Raw genomic sequence first — 24,335 nt, 5'->3', positions numbered from 1 at the left:
CTCAATTCTGTAAAGCTGGAATTAAACTTTACCAGCTCATTGCTCCCGAGTGATGGAATATGTGGTTCATACATGCAGAGTAGTCAAAATCAACTCGGAGATAACAGATAACTGTTTCTGCACTTCAAATGAGTTTTCCTCAGGAAGAAGTGGATCTCATGGAGCTTTGTGTCAGGACCTCCATATCTCTATGCCAGTACTGTAGGTTCATATTTTTTTTGCTGATTGAGTAGGCTTACACAGAGAAGCAGAAATATTTTCCAGATTGTTTTGTGTCATTAAGTTTTTAAATTAAGAAACAGAATAGTTTCAAAACCAAAATTATCATCTATGAGCTACTAGACAGTAACAGACTCTTTAATGTACCAGAGCAAAGGTGGACAAATATTAAATGTCTGGGAACTAAAGAGAAACATGCAAATGAGAAATACGGTGTAGTGAGTGTAATTTCCTGCTGGCCAAAGCACCATGAGGTTATGCATCTCTTCATCTCTGCTGATCAAGACAGGAGACTTTTCCAGATGCACTCTATTACAACAAATATGCTGCTATAACCAATACTGAATTCCACTGCGTACATTGCAAAGAAAACAAATTAAATGAGCAAGAGTCTGGCTTTTTTACCCTGTCTTTAAAGGTTATGAAAAGCCCTTAAGTAGTTGGAACATGCCGACTAACGGTTTTGTTATTCAAGTCTGAGATTCAGTAAGTTGTATTTAGAGTATCCGTTTTTTACTAATTCCTTTCAACCTGGAGGTCTTATACGTTGATCTATTTCTGAGTCGTTTCCATCTCAGTATAAAACACATGCCTTAATTAAAAGATGTTCAGCTGTCCTTTTAGATTTACAGACTTTCTGCCACATTGGCATTCACTTCCATGTGCTGAATGCTGAATTCGCCAGATGACTAAGACATTGCTTAAATTCCTTAAACAGCTTTCTAAAGTGAGACACGCCATTGCTTTTTGTGACCCTCAGTCTTAACTTCATTCTCCTTACTGCTGCACTATCTGCACAATTACAGTGATATCAGAGAAGAAACGCAACCTGCACCAGATCTTGCTGGTGTTAATATTGCTCCACACCACTGTACTTGTCAGGTCATCCCATGGTACAAACTTGACAGACGTTGCCTCAGCTCATTGCAGGGGCAGGGCTGTTGAAGTCAGAGGCATAGCGACCACCCAAGCTGGGCAGTATGCCAGAGGAGAGGCTATGCCAAAATTTTTCCTAAGGAGAATATTATTTTCTTCTCTGTATGCAGCCAACTTTGCTGTACAGTGTGAAGAAATTTCTGGTTGTAGAGGAGAATACGACATGGGGCAACATTTAGAAAAACCTTAGGACTGTGGAGTGCAGATAATCTCCACCAGAAAACGGTGGCTCGTCTTTACTTACCCAGGCAAACTACCTAGGTTTTGGGTTTCATCTCATCTCCTGTTTTCAGGAGGTCTGTTTTAAATTTCCTTCTGAAAATATGCCACTTTGGGCTGTAAATCAGGCCTGAGCTGGCTCTGCCTGTTATGGCGCTGTGACTATCATGGAGCAATCAGATTTTTTTGTGGTGGCTTGTTATTCCTTTTCAATGCTAAACTCCTTGCAATGAATAGAAAGCTTTGGTAGTCAGGATCAAGATGTCTGCATTTCTTCTTTGGGATTTAGCATGATCTTGTCTGTAATTTTGAATCCCGTATCTTGCCTTAAATTGGAGTAGTCATGAAGCGTGAAGTGGAATTGCATTCTGAGTGGTGTGTAGAGCTTGGGCTTGGGGATAGATGGAAGAAGAGTGACCCAATAACATGTGAAATTCTTGGAAGTTCCCTCTAAACTCTTTAGTGGGTTCCCAGGATTTAAAGGTACTTTTTAGACTCAAATGTATGTTTTGCAGTGGGGTAGCTTTGAAAATAGCTGGATCTGCCTTTACAAAAGTTTTTCTCTTTTTTTCTTCCCCTTTAGCCGACCAGACACATCCTTCTCTTGGTTTGTAAATCCTTTCAAGTGTTTGTATCACCTGATCTGGAGAAATTACAAGAAGTATATCATCATTGGCATAATTCTGCTTATTCTCGTTGTCTTCCTGGTGCTCTTCATCTATACGTTACCAGGTGCAATCAGTCATAGGATAGTTGTAGGATGAGCATAGGTTATGGCTCTCATTGTAACCAATCATACAAAACACTTCAGTTAAAAATAGAAGCCAGGCATACAGAATTAATCAACCTGATGCCTTGTAAAAAGAAAACAACTATTCGCATCAGAAAGTGAAGCTTTCTTAGAATATTTTAACGTCTTCTTTAGCTGCTCATTCAGACCCAGCCTTAACGTACATTAGCATACTGCTGTAGTTTTATTGACAACGAAAGTTTGATTCTGCACCTAAAACTGAGTTTGAAAGTAAATTCCTTAATGCTATGCAGAAACTGATTTGTCAGTCAGGTATTTATTATTACAGACAAATGATTAAATATTAAGAGCAAAATCTGTAAACAAAGATAAACACATAGCACAGTCTTTGCATAGTTTTGTAATTAATTATTTGAAATATTTTTCAATGACCTCATATTTGTATGATTATTTTGAGATAAAACATTTATTAAAAAAAAATTTAAGGTTAAATTGTCTCCATTGTTGTCATGTGCAGAATTCATCCTGCACTTCTCAGTAGGAGTTCTGTGCTCTGTAAAGACAACTCACACGCTTATAAATGAGGTAAGTGTCGGTGACAGGGGGAGGCAGAAGCAGAGATGGAGAGAACTTTTTTCAGCTGCAGTTTGAAAGTGCTGGAGGTCACTGGAGAAGAGGAATCAGGAAGATGCAGACACAGCCACAGGCACTGCAGTAGCAAATGATCCTTGTAAAGGAGAGGGAACAGGTAGAATCCTGCTGCTTGATGGGCAGAGGGAAAGAGGAATGGAAAAGAGAAAGGCTGCAGAGTGGAACAAACCATGGAGGATTACAGAAAACAAGGAATTAACCTTATACGATGTCAATGTGAAAATCCTCACCTTGCTTAATAATACAGAAAGTGCTGCAGCCTGTGTCATGCACAAGGCAAGGCTTGATAACTTAATGACCCCACTTCGTCTTAAAATGAGTGAATATGAATTTGAAGTAGCTGTGGAAATCTTCTCTAGTCTCATCCGTGGTTAGGCATTTGTAAAGGTGACCTTTGAGAAAATACCTTCCATCATTTGACATTAGGAAGCATTTCTGTACAGAGAGGGTGGTCAAACACCGGAACAGGCTTTCTAGAGAGGTGGTTGATGCCCCAAGCCTGTCAGTGTTTAAGAGGCATTTGGAGAATGCCCTTAATAACATACTTTAACTTGGTAAGCCTTGAAGTGGGCAGTTTGTTGGACTAGAGGATTGTTGTAGGTCCCTTCCAACTGAAATATTCTATTCTATTCTATTCTATTCTATTCTATTCTATTCTATTCTATTCTATTCTATTCTATTCTATTCTATTCTATTCTATTCCATTCTACTCTGTTCTGTTCTATCATGCTCCGTTCATACAAAAATTGAGCACTATTTCCAAATTCTAAAATATTAAAAGGTAAGAAAACGAAATCCTAGGAACGCTAATAATTCTGCCAAGCTCAGGGTGCAGTGAACCTCTGTGCTCCCCTCTGGCATAAAACATACATCAATACATTATTCTGAAAAATGAATGTCAGTGAAACTTCCACCGAGAAAACATTTTACATTTAAAAAGCATCTTAGAGTCTTAATTTGGATGGGATGAATTGCTCTAAAAGTAGCTCTTCCTCTTTCCACTGATGGTAGAGGCAGATGGGTAAAGGCAGGCTGAAAGCGTCCCATCCCCACTACATCCAGCAGACTGTGACTCTTACCATTTCTTCTAAATATCATGATCTAAATATACAATAAATATAACTGAATTATTTAGGTATGTGAGCAATTACCTTACAATTCACACGTGAGTTTTATTGTTGGGCTATTTTCCTTTAGAAACGTATTTAATATGACCAAGAAATGAGAACTGTTACATGGTTGAATCTGCACTAGTAAAGCCTAGCAATACAAGACAGCAATGTGGAAAGGTGCTGAGCACACTTGAGTCCCTCTTCATCTCATATCCCTCTGCACTGGGCCCTCGTCTGGTGCAGTCTCTGCTTACACAGCAAGTGTGACACATTCCTCCGAAACTGCTTGTTTTTCACTTTTGTGCTACTTTGCAACTGAGCCTGTATGAAGCAGAAAAGGAAATGTTATTTCTCCTAATAAGTGTCACCACACCATGAATTTTGGAAGTGCAATTTAATAACTCCAATAAGAGCAACTAAAATTATTTTGGTGAAAAAGGTAGGAGATGAATCATGACAAAAGTAGTACGTTACAACCGTCTAAAGATGATGGTTCTGGTTTTTTTCCAATGTGTCAAGGCGGTAGCCCTGATCCTGCATGGTAGCTGCTGTGTCCATCTGTCCTTACGCTGCTTGTTTGCCCTTGCTGCCATGGACTGTGTGAAGCACTGGACTGTGGCTTGAGCACCCTGCCCTTGCTGACGGGTCCATCTGCATGGCTCCAGGACAAAGCCTTGTCTCTGGACCCCAGCAGTAAGCACACAGTGGTAGCACTGCTAGGAGAAGACAAATGAAATGACATCGCTCTCCAAGTCCTGTTCTGAGTCTGGATGAGCAGGGACCTTGCAAAGATCCTGTCCCCTTTTGTCCCTGCAGCCCAGTGCAAATAGCCACCTCCTTCACCTTTGCTGCCCCTTGGCTCTTCAGTCTCTTACAGCATGACCATTCCTGAGCCCCTTGTATTGCTGAACACCAAGATGCCCTTGCCCCTGTGTAGCCTTGCAGTCTAGGCTAAAAAAGGGCATTATGCAGACAAAAAGCAAGCAAGCTAACTCTTCCACATCTCTTAAACTGGCTATCACTACACTCAACAAATGTAGGCTGATCTGGATAGCTTTGTCTCTGTGGAATTATTAGTAAAATTAAGGCTTTACATCTGAAAATTAAGGTTTATATGAAAAACGTAGCAGTGTTCACCCATTGAGGAAAAGCATGAAATCAAAAGGAGCTCTGAGGATGGGACACAGCTGCAGCAGGCATGCGAGGAATCCACTAACACAGCAACTCCCTGCAATGTACCACAGAGGATGGAGCGGTGTGGAGACTCCGTGGCCCGGCTCCGTGACGATAAAGCGGGAAGAAATGGTCCTCTAGAACTGATAAGCAGCTCATCTGGCCCCCTGAGCTAACAGGTTTTCGAAACCTTGCCAAAGTGCTACCCTCTCGTGAACTTTGCTTGTTTTAATATCATTTCAATACCAAAACACACTTCCATCCCAAAGGCTACCCGCCTCCGAGGTGCGACCACCCCTCTTTGAGTCTGTGCTCTCAATTTTTCATAAACTATACCTTTAAACGTGAAGCGAGAGAATTTTACACCAATCATGATAAAAGGTATGTATGACTACAGTCACTCAAACTCCACCTTAAATGTAGAAAGGATATAAAAATAGCCAGGGAAATGGGGGATTTTCGGAGAAGAAGATAACACCACAGATTTTCGGAGAAGATCTTTGGAGGAAAAGAAGATAACACCGTGAGCAAGTCAAGGGAAACTCCACCTCAGACTGCCTTCGACAGCCGGGACTGGCCGACGGGCTGAGCCTTGCTTCTCCCCCTCTTGGGATGCCTTGGGTGAGACTTAAACTAAGAGCATTTTTTCTTAGGAATAGTTACTCCCTAATGTTTATAGCCAGGCTGTATTATTTACAACCTTTTCACACGTTTTGTATTTGCACGTGCTTTCTTGCAGACAGTCACTATCACCGACAATTCAAAAAACCTATATACCTGTTGCACAAATAAAACTGCACTGTTTCAGTAGCCAGTTGTCACAGTTTCTCACTGAATGCCGCCCAATGCGGCCATGCTAGTTCATGAGCACGACTGGACTGAAGGTGCAGACTGCTATTAGTGTATCCAGAATCGTGATAATTTAATATAAGTATTAAACGCGACTGGACTGGTAGTGGCAAATTGGATAGCACTCAGAATTTAAACCTAGCCGCCCCTAGCCTCTCACATCGGTGAAGAGCATTAGAAAGCAAGGGGGTTTATTTTCTGCCAAATTAATGCGACAGTCTCATGGGACAAAGCTAAATCAAATACCTCTTCATGATCTTCCAGATGACTACAAAGTAGCTGGAGAGGTAGAGCTGCGAGTAAGAATTAAAGAGACAAAATATAACAGCACTCCATGCTGGACCACTCATACAGATACCAGATGTTACAATTTTGCATCTTAAGTGAGTTTATGGTGACATGGGCTTTGTGGTTAATAGGGAGTGAGGTTTATACCAAGGATTGTTATTATTGTCAAGGGTTCCTATGTATTTCATATAAAAAGAAGAGGTCCTGGTGCTGAGCAGTTATCTCAACATTGATCTGCAATTATGCTGGCTCAGTTTTGAGGCCAGCTGGTATGACGTGGAGTTTCTGACCACAAATAGCTCATTAAATAGTTCAGTGCTACCATTGGCAATACAAGATCTGGGGATATAAGATTGTACTCTGGGAAAGCTAGCCAGGAATCCCAAAAGTATTTGGAAATAACAGCCTACTGCTGATAATCTAAAAAGGCCCGTCCTGCTTCGAGACATTTGGCTTGCAACAATAAACACTGCTTTTTGCATACAAGAATCTTGTCGGGTGGGAGCAGATGTTATCCTTCTGGGGGACAAACCTGAAAGATAGGGAGACCTATGCCTGAACTGTTGAAGAACAGACTCAGGTTTGGGGTGTAATAATTTCTGATTGCCCAATTTCAGGTACCTTGGGTCTGATTTTTAGACACAAACTCACCTCCCACTGGCATTTAACAAGCAGAGTGGGAACAAAGTACCATGATTTATTATTGTGGGGCAAGTTGGTCATTGATCAGCTCTTCCTGCTCTGGGCTCCGATTGTAGATGATTTCACCTATGGGCACATCAAGATGGGTGACTGCAGACAGACATGTCAGAGGGTTGTGCTGACCATATCGAAGCCAGCTCTAGCCTGGAAACATGTATCGGTGCCAAAGCCTTGCTGCTTTCAACAGAACATATCAGAACACAGAGCAAATGGTGGCCTGTTACCACCCACACATGTGGCCATTGTTTTAGGTAGATGTACTGCATTTTCAATCACTAGGCAAAACTTTGCATCAAAAGAAATTGCACAGGTTTATAAATGCTACCAGCTGATGTCCAACAGCACAGCAGTAGAGATCAGGCAACAGCAGAAGATGCACCTTGTTCTGCTGATATAGCTGAAGAACATCCAAGGAAAGGAAATGGAAAGTCTACTTTTAAGGAGGAAAAACAAAGCAGAACCTACTCAAGATACAACGTAAACGACGAGAAGAGGAATGGTTGTCTGTAGAAAAAAAATCTCAGCTCTGGGCATATTCACGGCCACACTAAAATTCAATCGTTATAAAACATTATTACGTGAGTCAGAAGGAAGAAACATTACTGTCATTGCAAAGCAGAGATGTGAAACCATTCCCTTCAACAGAGCAGGAGGAAAGTGATAGAAAATCACTATCAGATCTTTGCTGTCAGGTCCTCCCATAAAAGGGAACAATACTGAAAAAAACCCCAACAGATTACTGACTTGCGAAGCCTCATGTGAAATATCTATTTATTTATAACTCTGTCATTTCTGTTGGCTCGCTTCAGGAACATACAGTGGCACAGTAATACTACAGACAAACAAGAGTATAAAATGCTTAAGAAGCAGGAGAAGTTTTGAGCTCAGCCAGTAAAAGCAGACATTTGTCAGCAATGTGACCACAGCAGGGTTTGCTGCAGTCTTGCCTGAATTCTTACTGTAAGAGCAGAAATGAGCTGTCATCACTGATCTGGATACATAATGACCAGGTAGGTGATGGTAAAGGGTGAGTCTTCTAGGTGTTGACCTTTTGCATTCCCATATATCTAATTAGGACAAAAATATGTTAAGTCTCACACGGCACAGTGTAGCAGCTCCCAAAGAATACATTTGCTGTTCCCGACTGTTGCTACGTAGGTCTGCAACAAAAAACATTTACCTGTGTAGGCAAAAGCTACTTCAGTCCAGCTGCTGAAGACCAGCTGTTCATGTGTGCTCGTCTGGAAAACACCGTAGTGTGAAATGACCACTGGACTCTCTGTGAGGTAAAGATGGGGTCACGTGTAGCACCCATTACCAGTTAGTTCTAATTCACAACTTCCCAGCCCGGCACAAAACCCTCAGGAAAACTCAAGCATAGGCTTCCCTCTGCTGCCGCCACAACTCAGGGCCTTAAACTACCACAGGATAAAAAGGGATCAGGGAAAAATTCTAATTTCTAATCCCCTTTCCCCGCCCATTGAGTGATCCAGAGAAGCACAGTGCTGGATCTCCCATTGATGCTGAGCTGGCCAGCAGAGCCAGGACAACCGCGGTGTCCCAGGCAGCTCTGGCCCCAGCAAGGTGCAGCCCTGAGGCTGTGCTGGAGGGCAAGGTTTCAAGCCCAGGCTCATGTTGGGCCAGCCAGGACACGCTCACTGTCATCTGTAAAGTCATTTCTGCAAAACTCACCAGGGCCCTGCCAATTTCTGCATGTTATACAGTCAGTCTGCGTTTCATATGGTGAGGTACCATCCCAGCAGTGCACAGGACCAGGCTGGTACATAGGCTGTCCAGATGGGCTACACTAGAATCTGCAGCTTAATACTCTCTCCAGAGACCTTCCCTGGAGATCTGTTTTCCTTTCTTTGCCATGTGGCCCCTTGGTGCTGGCATGGACCCCTTGGGAGCAGGTACATCTCTCTCCTGTCTCAATGTGACCTTGGCAAAGGGATGATTTGCTTCTACTGTGAATGATGCAGCACATCTACCTCCCTCCCAAAATAAATGGGCTTTGGGAAGGGGGTTTTTCTGACAACCTAGCTGATGGACAAATGTTTCCAGGTCCTGTGCTGAGAGCCATCATGCTCTGAGTATGGTGTGTTCTTGCCTCTACCCCCACACCAGTACAAGCCAGGAGACTCAGGAGAGCCTTTGCAGGCACCATGAGAAGTGCTTGCAGACTCTAAGGAGCTCTGACATCCCAGCCTGGCATCTTGGTCTTGCATTGCTCATACTCTGGAAGAGCAGGACATGGAAGGGAGGAGGAGATCAGAAGAACTCTTTCACACCTGAAAGAAACTCCAGCAACTCACACACTGTGCTTCTCATCAGAAATTTTCTAATTTGTTTCCACAGTGGAATGAAGCTTTAATGGCTATCTTTTATGAAGTTCTTCCCGTTTTCAAGGGAGCAATGGAAAAAAACATCATTTTGCTGACTGCCCCAACCCTTTAGCCACTCCATGGCAGCAGTTGGCATATCATTTGCTGCTGGACCCCTGGCTGCGCATGCTGAACAACAGCTCTCTCAAATGCATTAGTCAGCAGCCGTGGTTGCACAGCCATGGTTGCACGGATGTGTTTGCACAGCCACAACTGCACAGCCGTGGTTGCACAGCCATGGCTGCAGCGTACCACCTTGCACCTCGCACCTCCATACCGGCTGCAAAATGCCAGAAACGTCACAAAACAGAAGGCTCAGCCAGTCAGTCCATTGTTGCTGATTGAAAACAAACTACTCTGTTAACCTGTATCCCTGAAATGTTTCAGGGAGGCTAAAGCTTTCAGGATAAACCAGGCTTCACCCAAGAGGCAGAGCAGTCCTTTCCTACACAGGGACAAAACCACATGTCAGGCTGGGTGCTGGCGTTCAAATTCTCTGTGTAGAAAAGTACCATGAATAGAGTGATCTGACACCATTTCCTGGCTCTGCCTTTTGAGAGGGCACAGAGAGTCAGGTTTTCATGCAAACAATGAAAAACATCAACAAATTATTAAATCTGTAAAAATTCCCATGTAGAGACACCTAACTACATACCAGATTGCGATAAAGGTGAAAGGACAGCTTTCAAAATGATTTTCAGTCTGTAAGGCAGGGATACCTTCTTTTGAAAGCCTAATGGTTTGGGGGTTTTTTTTGCTTCTTGCAAACATTTTAAGGAATGAAGATAACAATGTGACTGGCAGAAATTGAGGATAGCATACTCAATTAGTTTTTTGTGGGATTACCATACTGAGAGGCCATTCATAGCCAGACTGCATTTAGGTTGTACTGGATATTGAATTTGTGGATTGGCAGAACAATTTATCCCAGAAAGCAAAGCAAGACGGAAAAGCTAAGCTCCAAAACAGACCGTATACATCTTTATCCTGCAGTTATCATTCTTCTGAGACAACAAACTCAACAACTCTGTGTCTCTTAGCAGACTTAATGCTTTGTGCCTTTTAAGTCCAATATGAAATAGCCTAGTTCTCCTGGATTTGGGCAGTTGGGTATTTTTTCTTTAGTTTGGGCGTTTGTTTTATTCTTTGGGGTTTTTTTGCCCAAGTTATTTTGAAAGTTAAGATTCTAGACAAATTGAAGAGATTTTGTCTGTAAAGAGGTGTCTGTCCCACTCACAAAAGATTTGAGGGCACTATGATTGATGTTCATCATAGCTACGGAAGCTAGTTTATCTGAAGGTTCAACACCTGTGGGTCTCCCTACCATTACACCTGCCCCCTGAAGTTCTCCCTTTTTACACTGCATGTATGAGACCATCTCAAGCCGGTCCTGGCACCTTGCAGTAAGTGCAAGGTGTCCTCCACTTCCACTCTGATTTCAACACAAAGAAGGGTGGTCACCACCGCCCAGGATATATCATAGAATCATAGAATCACACAATGGTTTGGCTTTGAAGGGACCTTATAGATCATCTAGTTCCAACCCCCCTGCTCTGGGCAGGGACACCTTCCACTAGACCAGGTTGCTCAAAGCCCCATCCAACCTGGCCTTGAACACTGCCAGGAAGGGGGCAGCCACAATTTCTCTGGGCAACCTGTTCTAGTGTCTCACTACACTCATAGTAAAGAATTTCTTCCTTATATCTAGTCTAAATCTACCCTTTTTCAACTTGAAGACATTACCCCTTGTCCTATAGCAGCAGGCCGTGCTGAAAAGTTTGTCCCCATCTTTCTTTTAGGCTCTTTTTGAGCACTGAAAGGCTGCAACAAGGTCTCCCCAGAGCTTTCTCTTCTTCACGCTGAACAGCCCCAACTCTCTCAGCCTTTCCTCACAGAAGAGCTATTCCAGCCCCCTGATCATTTTTGTGGCTTCCTCTGCACCCACTCCAATAGCCCCATGTCTTTCCTGTGCTGAGGGATCCAGTGCTGGACCTAGGACTGTAGGTGGGCTCTCACCAGAGCGGAGGGCCAGAATCCCCTGCCTCGACCTGCTGGCCACGCTGCTTTTGATGCAGCCCAGCATATGGTTGGCCTTCTGGGCTGAAGGATATATCAAGGACATATCAGAAAAAGACGGGTATTGTCCAGACAGTTGAATCTGATTCCTCACCTACAGATACCCTAGAGCCTTTCATGCTTAACTATCAGCACTCTGCTGTCCATACAGGTAAGAGGCAGCTGTATCTGTCCTACATGGGATGTTATAAAACAAATCTCCATCTCAGTGTACCAAATTGTTCCACAAAGCACAGAAATATATTGCAAGGTGGCAGTTGCTGTAGCTTCTGAAGTGTTTGTTGGGAAGGTGGTTTGGTCGGGGTCGTCAAGCCAGTGGTGGCGGGGGGCTCTGCAGGGGGTCTGCCCTGCCGTACTCTCTGCAGAATATTCTGTGCCTTGCTCCCACCGCAAGCTACACTGCACCTGGCAGATTTATCTCTTTGTGACTAATGACTACGTTAAAATGGCTTTTACATTTGGAATGAACAAATCCCTTGATGAGGTGATATAAGAATCTGTTTCCTCCACACATTAGTCACAGAAATGGCTTTTGATTGCCAGGAGGATCTCCTCGTTGCTCTGTGTGCCGGCTGTGAGCTCCAAAAGGGATATTTATGAGCTAGGCTGAATAGGCTGTTTGCCTTCAGCTCTGAAATGCAGAGTGCTGTTTCCTTCCAGATCAATTCATATATTTTCTATCAGTTACTTGTGACTGGGGAGAAGCTCAGCCCAAGATCTGATTCCAGGCTCTCAGACAATCACCTCTCCCTTCCACTTTCTAATTAAGTTCTCATCTCAAAAGCAAACAAATAACAACTCTTCATGTATTTCTGACAGCGAAAGAATGATTTATAAAAATTTTCCAGACTGCATCTCTTTTCATCACTTCTGCAAGCAGGTATGGAGACTAATCAGAGCTACATTAATTAGCAGAAACTACGCATCTTCTTCCTGGATGTATCTGTCATGGCTCCGGGACGGCAGTAGTGCAGACCACCTTCATTAAGAGCAAGCTGGAAAGATCTCTGGCTGTTCCGTCTCTCCCACTGACTGAAAAGTGGCCCTGGCTCCCTGATGACACTGACAGCTAATTAATGAGCTAATTCCAGCACCCTGCTCTTTCAGAGTTACCCGCTCATCACAGCAGAGAATTTTTTTCATATTGCAGCTCCTCGAAAGGGCTGTGCTTGGCCTGCCTGTGCAGGAGGATACCGGTACCAGCAATGCCTCCCCTTTTGCTGGGCTGATGGCTGCCACTCTTCCTGCAAGCAGCTGGTTCCTGCCAGTGAGCAAAGTGGAAAGCAGCAGATCCACTACACTGCACACCACTGCTGGCCCGGAAGCTGGAGTGAAGGAGGGGCCTGGCAGAGGGGAGGGAAACCATCTTTTATTTCCATGTCCAGCCCCAGCCTGCATTTGCCCTTGCCATTCAGGCACTGAAAACATGGCAGACTTGCAGGTGGTATCTGCGAGTGCTGTAAGATATCTTCCCCAAATATCTTTAGAGAAAGGCATCTACAGAAATTTGGCATCCATTAGTAGGCAAAATTGACAGTCATTGAAGATTGGGAAATACTTTAATATACATAAAATATATATTAAAAATAGGCACCAAGAACTCTTCAGATGGCTACATTGCTAGGTGGGATGGTTGAAAAATATAGTTGCATTGACATCCCCTTCCTCCAGTGATGTCCTTCTGCCGCAATTCTTTGTTACTCTCAGCAATTTGCTTTAATTTAAGCCCTTATCTGGAAAGGTCTCTTTTTGCCCTCACTCCTTGAACCAGAGCAGCTGACCACCCTGGAGTATTAGACCTCACAGAGAATCCTTCATTCACTTTTGCTGCCTGCAGCCTAAGTGGCTACAGCCAGTCCAGCTGCCTTGTTTGGAGGCCCTGCCTCTCAAATCTCCATCCTTCATCAAAGCACCTTGCACCCACAGAGCAGCAGTTCCACCTGCGAGCCCTCGCTGGGCTAAGGGACAGATCTCAGGCACAAGGAAATTCAGATAGGTTCATCATGCCCAGAGCAGGCCAGTCCACACCATTCAGCTCTGCACTGCAACTTACTTGCCAGATTTCAGGAAAATATTAGAAAACAGCCAAATGTAAAAGCAATTCCAAAGGCTGCTGTCATGTCATGAGAGACAAAGATTTATTTTTTTGTTTACTTATTTGTTAGTGATGCTTCTTTTTCCTGAGAAGTAGGCAATAGTTAATCCACTCTAGAAACAAGCACATCATTCTAATCTACTGAACAAAGCATCGGCGTGTCAATGTGATTGTGCAGCAAATAAACTTTGGCTGCGTTTGGTGCATGTGATGAACTTATAATTAGCCATTGCAATAAAACCTCACTGAAAGACTAAATAATGCACTTTTCAAAAGCCTGTGATCTCTTGACACCACCATTATGTTCTTGTTCGGTGTGTGAATATCTCCACCCAGGAGAGCAGCCTGGCCTTCAACCATCGGCTCTCCAGAGCTGGTACCCACAGGGCAGATGGATGTGCACAGCTTGCGTGGAAGTGCTGCCCTATAGCATCTTCAAAGACTATTTTAGAGCCTTGGAACACAACTGCAGTGAATATTATACAGTAAGGTCAATATATTAAGCAAAAAAAAAATTAATAAGAGCAATCTGCTAACCAGAGGATTAGTGACAATCAACATGTTCTGCTCACTTCACACTTTTCTCCTCCTTCAATATCTATCTGGAAATGGTTTGCATGTCCCAGGCTCTGCTTTGACTGATGTCTGATGGGGTGCAGCTCACACAGATGCCCCATCAGCAGTTATGACCACGAAGAGGACTCATACATGGCTCTGAGAGCATGGGTGGATTTTGTTGTACTGGAGTTAGTTCTTCCTGTTCTTGGCACAAGGAGCTGGAGTAGCTATCTGCGAGGAGCACTTATGGACTGGATGTGCAAAATGTGACAATATGGAGAATAAGTTTCAAAGCCATGCACTGTGATTTTCCCTCCAGGATCATGTTAGACCCTTGACAGAGTTGAATATCTGCCTTCTCCAGTGCTGTCCATGTGATCCTGGGTGACCATCTCTCACTAGTGATGCTCACTGCCCACCAGGACAGATCTTGGAGTGTGGGGCCAAAACATCTGCTCAGGAAATAGGAATTTATTAGCTCCTCCTGTTGTTTGAACTTTGGACATGAAAAGTTCCCAGCCTAAAAGTGAAGCTGGGATGTTTTGTCAGGATTTTATTTTCATTTCTGTAATGTCTGTGATGGAGAGGGGAAAGATGGAAAGGCCAGACCCTTTTTACTGACTCCACAGGCTTTGGTCTGAGCCTTTTTGGTTTGTAATACAAAAGATTGTACAGGCAGCTAACAAGGGATATGTCTTATCATGTTTGTAGTCTAAATCCCACTACAGCCCTCTAAAATTCCAGTGACTGTAGAACCCCTGTAGCCTCTGGAGTCAAGTCCCAAAACATCTTTTTTTCCAAGGACCTCACTTTCCTCCACATCATCTCTGATTTTGGGGCTGAAATTTTATAGATTGCCTTTAGTGTTTCTGTTCCTGTTCAGTGGTTTGAGAAGACAGCTGGATTTAGGGATGGGGAAGCATAGACTGGCAAAAACTTGGGGCTGCTGTATCCGGTCAGACTGTGAGCCATCGAATCTGGCTGTCCGCCCAGCAGCAGCTGGCAGGGATGGTGGCAGATCTGTGCACAAAGCCATATGAGGGGCATGGTCCAGGCTAAGTTCTTGAACATATCCTTGGGGGCCTGCGTCACAAACACGTTCCAGACTGTGAGATCTTGCACAACTCTGTCAAAGCCGTTTCTTACTACATCAGGCACACTGTTTCCCAGCAGATGTTAGTTTATCTGTTGGACCCAAAATGGGAATTTGCACCTGTAAATCACTTGCACCTGTAGTGATTGGGGTGCTGGCTGAATTCCCTGTGGCATCAGGCATGTGGGGCATCCTCAGACACTCAACCACTTATGCCAGAGACAAATCCTTTTTTAGGAACAGAATAAAACAGATCTGACATCTGCCTGAAAGGTTGTTGCACTTGGTTAGTATTCAAGTATGATAATTTATTCATGGCAAGAAAATTATCTTGCAGCACACAAAACTAAACACTGACTGTTGCCATCATTTATGTTTCAGTAGCTTCACAAGAAGCAATGGATTTGACTCTGAATTTACTCCCATTAATTTTGCTCCCACTGCAAGGAAGCTGCGAGCATCCCAAGGACCTTCTAGGCTGGCTGAGGGCCTGACACCTGGGGAGAGACATATCGATTCACTATTTCAGTCTGGTCTTGGAACAGGTATAATATTTAACAAGCTCTGCTGATCACACCTTGCTTTGTTAATTGATCCCTTCCAACAGGGCTGAAGGGTGAACAGAGTGTGTGATACGAATCCTACCTGTTAATCAACTTTGGGTCACTCCCTGCTTTCAGACCTCTCCTCTGCATGCTTCAAGGTCATAAGGCTTTCCTTGCAGTCCCCAATCACAAGACAACAAGGGTTCTAAATCAGATTTCACTCACTGCTAAAATTAAACATTCACCATTGGCAAGTCATCCGCTAAACCCCCTGTTTGTTTTCCCTTGTGCCACTCACTTCCAGTGCTGCAAGAGCAGACAAGTAATTCCCTCTCTGGAAGAAAGCAACCTCGCAGATTCTTCTTTCACTTTAAATACTGATGGAGCAAGCTGATCTTCGATCTTCCATCGGCAATAAAAAGTAGACGCACACCTGGTGTAACTAGGCTCATTGTTGCCTTGTGTGGTGGGAAGCACCTACAAGTTGCTGTTTACTGGGCCTGTATTATTGATTTTCCTCAGTTATTGACTCTAAATCAAAGGATAAAAGCTGATGGATCACATCTCTGCAGTCATTGGGACTGGGAAGCACGCAGCCTGCTTGGAAATTGGTGAAAACAAGCTATATAAAGTGCATTTTACAAGAAGGTTTGTACGCAAAAATCAGACCCAGCACTGGAACCCAGCTCCTGTGCATCCCAGCCCACAGCAGGAACACAGAGTAGGAACCAGCTTTCAATTTTGCAGCTGGTTCTGCTACTGCCAGGTTTCAGAATAGCTTGGGCATGGCAGGAGCAGACTTACCAGCTGGACTGAGGTGTCCTGTGGGATGCGTGACAGAGGATGGGCTCTGACGCTGCTGAGGATCCTCAGCGCTGATCAGGATCAGTGTTTGACAGCACTAGCCCATCCCTGCATGGCCTGGTCTTGTCTCAACTCTGTGGGTCCGATGGTATTTCAGTACTTTTGCAGGTCTTTATGTAAGTTTCTTACAGGCTAAAACTGATTCAAAACCACTGGCAGTTTCTCTTGAAATGGAGTTAAATAAATGATGATCCCTGTCTTAGAAAAACCGGCAATATTGTTTTGTCAGTGCTTTTGAGGGGGCAAGGCAAATTTGTCAGTGAAAAGTATTATTTTAACCTGGAACAACTTGTAAGTGCATCATATGCAAGAGGTCTTTGATTGAACTGCTTATAATTTCATGAACTCAGAGCTTTCACTAGGCCCTTGACTTATGCATATGCGTGACTGTCATCTATTTTTTTAATCCATCAAATTACCTTTCATCCCAGGGTTGTAAGGTCTTTTACACAGGAATATTTGTGAGGTGGTTTTACTTGCTACCACATAGCTCACTGAAAGGGAAGCAAACTGTGGCTTCAAGCGGCGTGTCTGCAGCTGTGAATCACCCACTGAGCTGCATGTAGCCAGCGCACCTCCTGCTCGCACCTTGCAAAGCTCTTACGGTGAGACCCGCCGTCAGAGCAGAGCTCCTGAAACACTGGTATGACAGAGCATTCATGCTCATCTAACTACCAAATGGACAATATGGTTTGTGTGGCCAGTCATTGCCAGCACAGCTTAAACATCAATCTGAAATGACCCTCTGCCTGTGTTCAGCCCCTGGCGTAGCAAAGCATCACACGGGGAAGCAATTCTGCTCTCGCTGAACACAGTGGGAGTGTTGTTTCTGATGTGTGCGGGGCCTGAGGTTGCTAGACTTCACACAGCCAACAGATTGAGAGTAACGTTGCTGCTGAAGGCTTTGGAAAAAACCTCTGTTGCCTCTCATCTAATATATGTGCTTCTGATAGTTTTGTATGTTGGAGGAAACTGAACACACAGTAAGGAAAGAGCCACTGTGATCAAATGCTCCATTGCAAATAAGTTGCTAGTAGCTTCAACATTTCACATTTTCTGTGCTGTTGTGCAGCATTCAAAATGAGGACTGGGTAAAAAACCCACAACAACTCTCTTAAAAAAAAAAGGGAAGCCTCACTAAACTCCTGCGGTATGATTGGAGCCCTGGAGATGAATTTCTCTCCTCCGAGATCACCATCTGCAGGTCTGAAGAAGTGAGCAGCCCTCAGAGACATGGAGGTGGGACTGACATCAGCTGCCCCGTTTGCACTGCTGTGGTAATGCAGGTGCTGTGGGGCAGAGCAGAAGCGGGACACTCCGCTGCTTGCCCTCACCCCAACACCCCTCATTGAAGCATCTGATGTGAGGGCCTCACCAGCGTGTCCTCACCAGGGGATCTACAAGTGCTGCTCCGAGCCTGGATATGAGCTGTTGCTGCAAACAACACCCTAAGTGACATATTGAGACGGGACAGTGGATGCCAAGCAGCATTCTTAGTGTTCAGTGGCAGCAGAATTGAACCTTCAATGCTGGGAAAAAGGAGCGTACAGGACACACTAGGGCAATTTGGAGTGACAGTGGAGAGAAATCTCCAGAGTTCCGATTGCTTTGCAGCAGAGACCCAGAGCAAGCTGTTTCAATGGACCTAGCAATTAAACCACCATGGTTATGAGATGGTGCTAGATTAACAACCAGATATTTCAGCAGAGCAAGGCTGCGCCCATAGACAAACCTACTGCCTTCCTATTTTGCTGATTTCGGCCCCTTTATTGCAAAAGCTGGGAATGAATACAAGGAAATTCTAATTGCCTCATGTCTCAGTAGTGGCAAAAGAATGAATAACATTTCAGTTTGAAAACAAGTAAAAGTGGAGAATATGACCAAATGAACAAAGTGGAGAAGATTCTATTCATTTGTGATTTTCAACCACACCTACCATTTTCACTGCATTTTTATTGCGATGTCAATTTTTATCCATACTCTGTGCTGTGCTTTCACTGATCACCTCTCATTGTCAGCTGAAGTGGTGCAGACTCATACCAGAAGTCTCTCATCTCATCACAGCTCCCTGAAAGTTTATATATTGGCTTGCCATGACCCAACAGGCAAAGCATAAAGTGACTGGTTTCATTAAAGGACAAAATTTGAGTTACCCACCCAGAGTATTACCACCTGTTCCTTTCCCCTCACTTCCTGTTTGTAGAGTAAGTAATTCATAGTTGTATGCAGTTGTATTTTTTGAGTAAGTCCTTTAGCAGAAAAGCTGTTAAGCCAGTGCATTTACCAGGCTGCAGGGACCTCTAAATCCACCCAGCCTAATGAGGATGTTGGTGATGCAAATGCGTTGCTCCCTAAGCCGCAGACAAACTGCAGCACTGAGCTCAGCCATTCTGGCATCCTAAAGCAAATCCTTATGTAAACATTTCTTTAAAATACAAATAATTTAGATATTATTAATTAAAGACAGGATATGTAAGTTAAGACATCATCTCTTTTTATATCAAGCAGCACAAAAGGGAAAATTAGGCAAGTCTTTGGGCAAACAAGATCTTCTTCAGATCTGCAATAGAAGCAGGAAGATTCACAGGCACGTAACAGCAGAGAAAAGTTCTCACAGTTTGATGAGCTGTGTATCAGACCATCTCTGAAGGAAACACGGTTGGTACCTCTGATACGGAAAGATATTAACAGGATGTAGAGGAAGGTGCTGAGGTAGATATTGCCTGAGGAAAGTGAAGGTAAGAGAGTGTAGAAAATGTGGAGCACAGAGAGGTTATCAGGAAGAAGAGAATCATGTGCCGTAAAAGCAATATTGCTACAGAGCCACTGATTTTTGTTATGCAATAAGATGTGAATTTTAATTCCCAGGCTCATATTTGGCAGAAGTTTTGTAAGTTTTCTCAATTTATTTTTTGAGAGATAACTAGGAAGAGTTTGGGTTTTAGGAAGATTTTTTTAAAGCTCTTATATAACAGTATACCTTATCAGGAATGCGTGTGTGTGTATGAATGCAGTGCAGTTTGCTACTGCTTGCGTATTGTGTGTATTCAAATAACATCTTCCCATAGCCCATCATATTGTCTTCAGGGAAGACTTACATGCACTCTGAAGATCTGAAGAAGGCGTAGCCAGGATGGTGGGCTGTGCTCAATGCCCCTGCGTGGCTACTGGGAATGGAAGTGACTGATTTAATGTTGGTGGAACCATATGAAAAAATATGTGAAGTCTGTATCATTACACTTATCCCTGTAAGATCATTGAAGGGCTGAGAAGTTGTAAGGCTGTGAAAGGCTAATCCCAGTGAGCTGCCTGCCTGAGATGGGCATACGGGAAGGAGATAGAATCTCTGGGTGGTCAGGAATTTCAGCGAGCATGCTTGCTGTGTGGAAATTAACTTTTTGTGAACTAATTTTTAAAGAAAAGGAGAAAATTGCTAGTGGGACACAGTTATTTTGAGAAGGAGCATTCTCCAACGCTGCACAGGGAAGGGTTGCTCCCAGGCACAGGAGGAACAGCCAAGAGTGGACAGACCTCAGCGTCCTTCCTGCTCACATCTCTCACTGTGTTCACAGTGGGCTCTATGTGCCCTCATCAAGCAGCTGTTGGTGGTCCCTTTGAAGCAGACTTTAAACTGTGATTAACGTCTCGATCACACTGAGTCTTTTCTTCACCTTGTGTTTTCTGAGCAGGTACACGGCCCTGGCTTTGAGTTGCCTTTGTCAGCATACTTCTCCTTATCATGATGCAGAAGCAAATAGTCCCTGTGATGTCTATGGAACTGGGAGACCAAGTAAAATGAAGAAATGATTCCTGTATTTCAAATTGTGCCCTTTGCGTCTTGTTCTGTCACTGGGTGCCGCTGAAAGTTCCCAGCTCTGTCTCCTTTATTCCCTCTCCATCAGGTATTTATACACATGAATAAAAACCCCAAAGTCTTGTCTTCTCAAAGCTTGACTGTCCCAGATCCATAGAGATGCTCCAGTCCCTTAATCAACTTTATGGCCCTTTGCTGGACTTGCTCCAGTATGTCAATGTCTCTCTTGTACTGGGAGCCTCGTGCTGTGTACAGCACCAGGTATGTCTCACCAGTGCTGAGCAGAGGCAAAGGACCACCTCTCTCTACCTGTTGCCATGCTCCTCCAATGCAGCTCAGGATGCCATTGGCCTCCTTATTACTTACACTTAAAATTTCTGTTTCCATCTGTAAAATCTGACATAGTATCAGGGAAGTGATAATACTCTTTAAAGAGTTTGAGGCACTCAGAAGTGTGCCAACAGAGCCCTTCATAGTTATTTAAATCAGGGAAAATATCTTGCTCTCAGGTAGTGACCAAAGTAATGTAAAACACTTCAGTTGCTTCCCCCAAACCCCACGTCACAATAAACAAACAAATAGTGACTTCCCAGCGAGCCCTCTGTGAGAGGTATGTGGGCAGGCACGGGAGTGAACAGTTTGGACAACTCCATCCTCGGCATTAGTGATGTAGCTCTTGGTCCCTGTGGAGAGATAAAGCTCAGGAGGACCGTGGGATGTCTTCAGGGCATGTACGATAATTGACTCTTACAACTTGTGATTCATTATAGCAGAAGGAAGGTCACAGCCAAAGAAGACTCTAGAACTGAGAGGCCACCTGGGAGGACAAGGGAGTTCCCGTTACATTTGTATGTTATGTCTCCAAGCCTGTCTCCAAAAGACCTGGCAGGGGAAGGGGTTAGAGCAGATAGTCCCACATAAAAAGTCTGAGCCACCGAGGCTGCTTTCCTACTATAGTGAAAAAAGCAGCAAGAAAAATTCAAATACAGCTGGGAACAGAGGTCCTTCACAGATAAAAGGAGCAAGAGAGAGCTCAGACATCGCTGCCCTTGGTGGGATGAGGAAGGTGTTTGGTCAGGACTAAGGCCTCAGGCTAGCTTTAGGGTAGGACACTGAACAGACATGTGCAGGGAGGTGAGGGGTGATGCCTGAACTGCTCTTTCTGCTCTCCAGCAGCTGAGAAAAGATTTAGGGCATCTCAGCGACTACGAGGGAGGAATGCTTCTGCACAGGTAGGATCTGAGGTTGGGTTCCTTTATTCTGCCTTTCTCTTCTGTAACCTTTCCCCCTACTTGAAGTGCAGCTACCGATCCTGAAATAAACCTGTCAAGTTGCCATCTCTGCCTTGCCTGGTGTTAGAAGTCTTGGGAAAGTGAGAAGACTCTTCAGCAGTAACAAGGTGAATTAGTGATGGGCACAGGCAGCACCACTGGGACCTGCCACCCAGGACGAGTGATGGCACACCTTCTGCAGAGCTTTGAAGGTGGTTTATAAGGTAGTTTTCCCTGGTGCGAGCTCGCAGACTGAAGTCCCTCTCCAGCAGCTGAGGGACAGCTTCCCACTCCAGGCACCCTTCTTTTTTCACCTGCTCTTGTTACACATCTCTCTTGTCTGGGGGAACGGGAAGTTTTATGCAAGGCAGTCTCCAAAAACACTCAGGTCTTTCCTGCCTCAGACTTTATTTCTTATGTTTTGATCCTGCAGACATCACAGCCCAGGCCCAGCACAACTGCCACAGCAGGCATCTCTGTCTCCTCACATGAACTGCATTGCCTCATCTCAGCCAATGTTGGGGCACGACCCTATCTGAGATAACCATGAGGAAAGGAGAGACTATCTCACCTCTACATTTGACCAATACCATTATCCTGTTATCATCACGGCATTTATCCATCAATCTCTTTTCGACCATATGAGATATTTGTTTATTTTTCTTCAGATACTGATATCATTGTTGCATGTTGATAGCTGTTCTGATGCAAATGTTTCTTGTACTCCTGCCTGGGGTTCAGGGCATTACTGTTCTTCACGTAATCAGCAGGAAAATCATTGCAGAGACTTCAGAAATCAAGTATGCTCTTCCACTCTGCTAATTACTATTATTAAAGCTAACTAGCTGAGGAATTAAACTGTGCTGCAAATAGGTGTCTGAAAAAAAGCCCACTTCATCTTGAAACCAGGCCCGAAGCTGGACACTGGTTCCATGAATGGAGGCAGCGAGCAGATCCTGTTCAGAAAGGCTAACAGGATTGGAACGGCCCTCCCCCCCTGAAACTATCAGCAGGATGCAGATGAAGGTGCGGGAGCTTTGTACAGCACTATGGCAACAACGGCAGCTGATCTAGTGACCCTGGCAGACTGACATCAAATAGGTGTCAAACGCTTGTCCTTCATCTCAATTGGCAAATTCAAGGATAGTGCTTAAAGTTAGCAGAGATAAGGGACTGAGATAGGTCCTATACCAATTCTTGGAGAGGTAGCCACACTTTCATCATTTTTTCCTTTATTTTAGAGGGGGAAAAAAGCTGTATGTGAGACATTAAAGGCATCTTATTGAGAATTCCACATATTGTGATAAGTATCAATAGAAGGAACTTCTTCAACACCTGGTCAAACATCACTTATTTCACGAACCATTAGGGGCTAGGCTCGATTCCCTGAACAGAGTCTTTCTGTTTGATAACCACAAAGTACAAATGTCTCTATTGCATATGTACAAACAGGGGCTTTGGGTTTTTTAAAGTAGCTCCTCCAGTTTAAACCAGTTGATTGAGAATAGCAAAGACTGCAGTTTTTCCAAAATCCTGTCCTTCCAAGTTCAAGTCAGCAGTGGAGCCAAGCGAAGTGGTGGAATCTGAAACTTTGTTGCTGCTTGGGTTAAAAGTTTCACTTAACCTCATGTCCAGGGAGATTTCCCAGGCTGGGAAATTTGAGCTCAAACAGTTACAACTGAGCAAAATTACAACTGGTGAGAGACATGCTTATAAGGCAAATTGTAGGGTTGAAGGGATCTTGCCTTCAGGGCAGGCAAGTAGGTCATTCCTCATCTACTGATCTCGCAGAAAGTGTTTTCTGTTCTGCAGTCTGTACCTTCTTCCATGTTTCTTTGATTACTTCTTATCCTGCCCATCACAAGATGGAAATGGGGATTACTCCTTTCTCCATCACAGTAACCTGATGTGTATTTCAAGACCTTTTTAATGTTTCTGCATCACTTCCTCTGACCAGACGCAAGTGCTCCAGCTGAGACCTCATCTGTGCTGAACAGGGCAGCAGGGAAACCTCAGGGGCCTTGTAGGCTAATTTCAAAAGTCACCTTAATAACTAGCCGAGCTGTATTGCTTGGGGAAGGGTGGGCGAGTCAGGCAGGTCCAGTCACTTACTCTGTTGTCTGTGTTTCGTAGTCTTATACTGAAGCCAGCCCAGGAGAGGGAAGAAAATCGTCGAAGAAAACTTCTTATTTTCCCTGTCATTAATCTCAGTGGATCTATAAAGCTGTTCTTAAAACTTTTCAGCTTAAAGGTGTTTGGGGAGCAAAAGACCATAAGGACAGATACGCACAACACATTGAATTGTGGAAGATGCCTTATTGTGTCAGGGCACTTCTAAACCTTTTTTTCCTCCAATGTATCATTACATGCAGACTGACCTTACAATTATATGCAGAATCTGAGCAGAAGAGATAGCAAGAGGAAAGCTCCTGTAAGGATTCAGAGAGAATATGGACACTTCAAAAACCAAGTAAAGGGCAGAACTGTGGCTGATTTGCATGTTATCTAAATGTCTTATCCTGACCTCAGATCAGATCACAATTATTAAGTGAACTTTGTCTATCAGACACAAAATGCGCCACATAACAGTATCCCCCAAAGACTGCCTCCAGCACAAACTCAGCCTCCCACTTCTGTTAATAGTGGATTACTTGTGACAAACTAGGCAGAAGATTGATTATTGCTATAAATTATTTTATAATCTCTCTTCTAGTTCAATAAAAGGCAGTGATTCA

At 43.9% G+C, this 24,335-nt stretch overlaps 1 protein-coding gene across 1 annotated transcript in view; it reads left to right on the top strand.

Annotated features, from left to right (window-relative positions):
* The window catches only part of FER1L6 (fer-1 like family member 6), an 82,679-nt gene extending 80,541 nt beyond the window's left edge, over nucleotides 1–2,138 (top strand). Inside the window, exon 41 of the mRNA XM_009935719.2 lies at nucleotides 1,958–2,138. Within this exon, the coding sequence (XP_009934021.2) occupies nucleotides 1,958–2,138 (181 nt within the window). The remainder of the gene's footprint in view (nucleotides 1–1,957) is intronic.
* Nucleotides 2,139–24,335: the final 22,197 nt, after the last annotated feature.

Source organism: Opisthocomus hoazin, chromosome 3, assembly GCF_030867145.1.
Source record: "Opisthocomus hoazin isolate bOpiHoa1 chromosome 3, bOpiHoa1.hap1, whole genome shotgun sequence".
Lineage (NCBI taxonomy): Eukaryota > Metazoa > Chordata > Aves > Opisthocomiformes > Opisthocomidae > Opisthocomus > Opisthocomus hoazin.
Note: the sequence above shows the minus strand (reverse complement) of the source record. Positions and strands in the feature narration are given on the sequence as shown.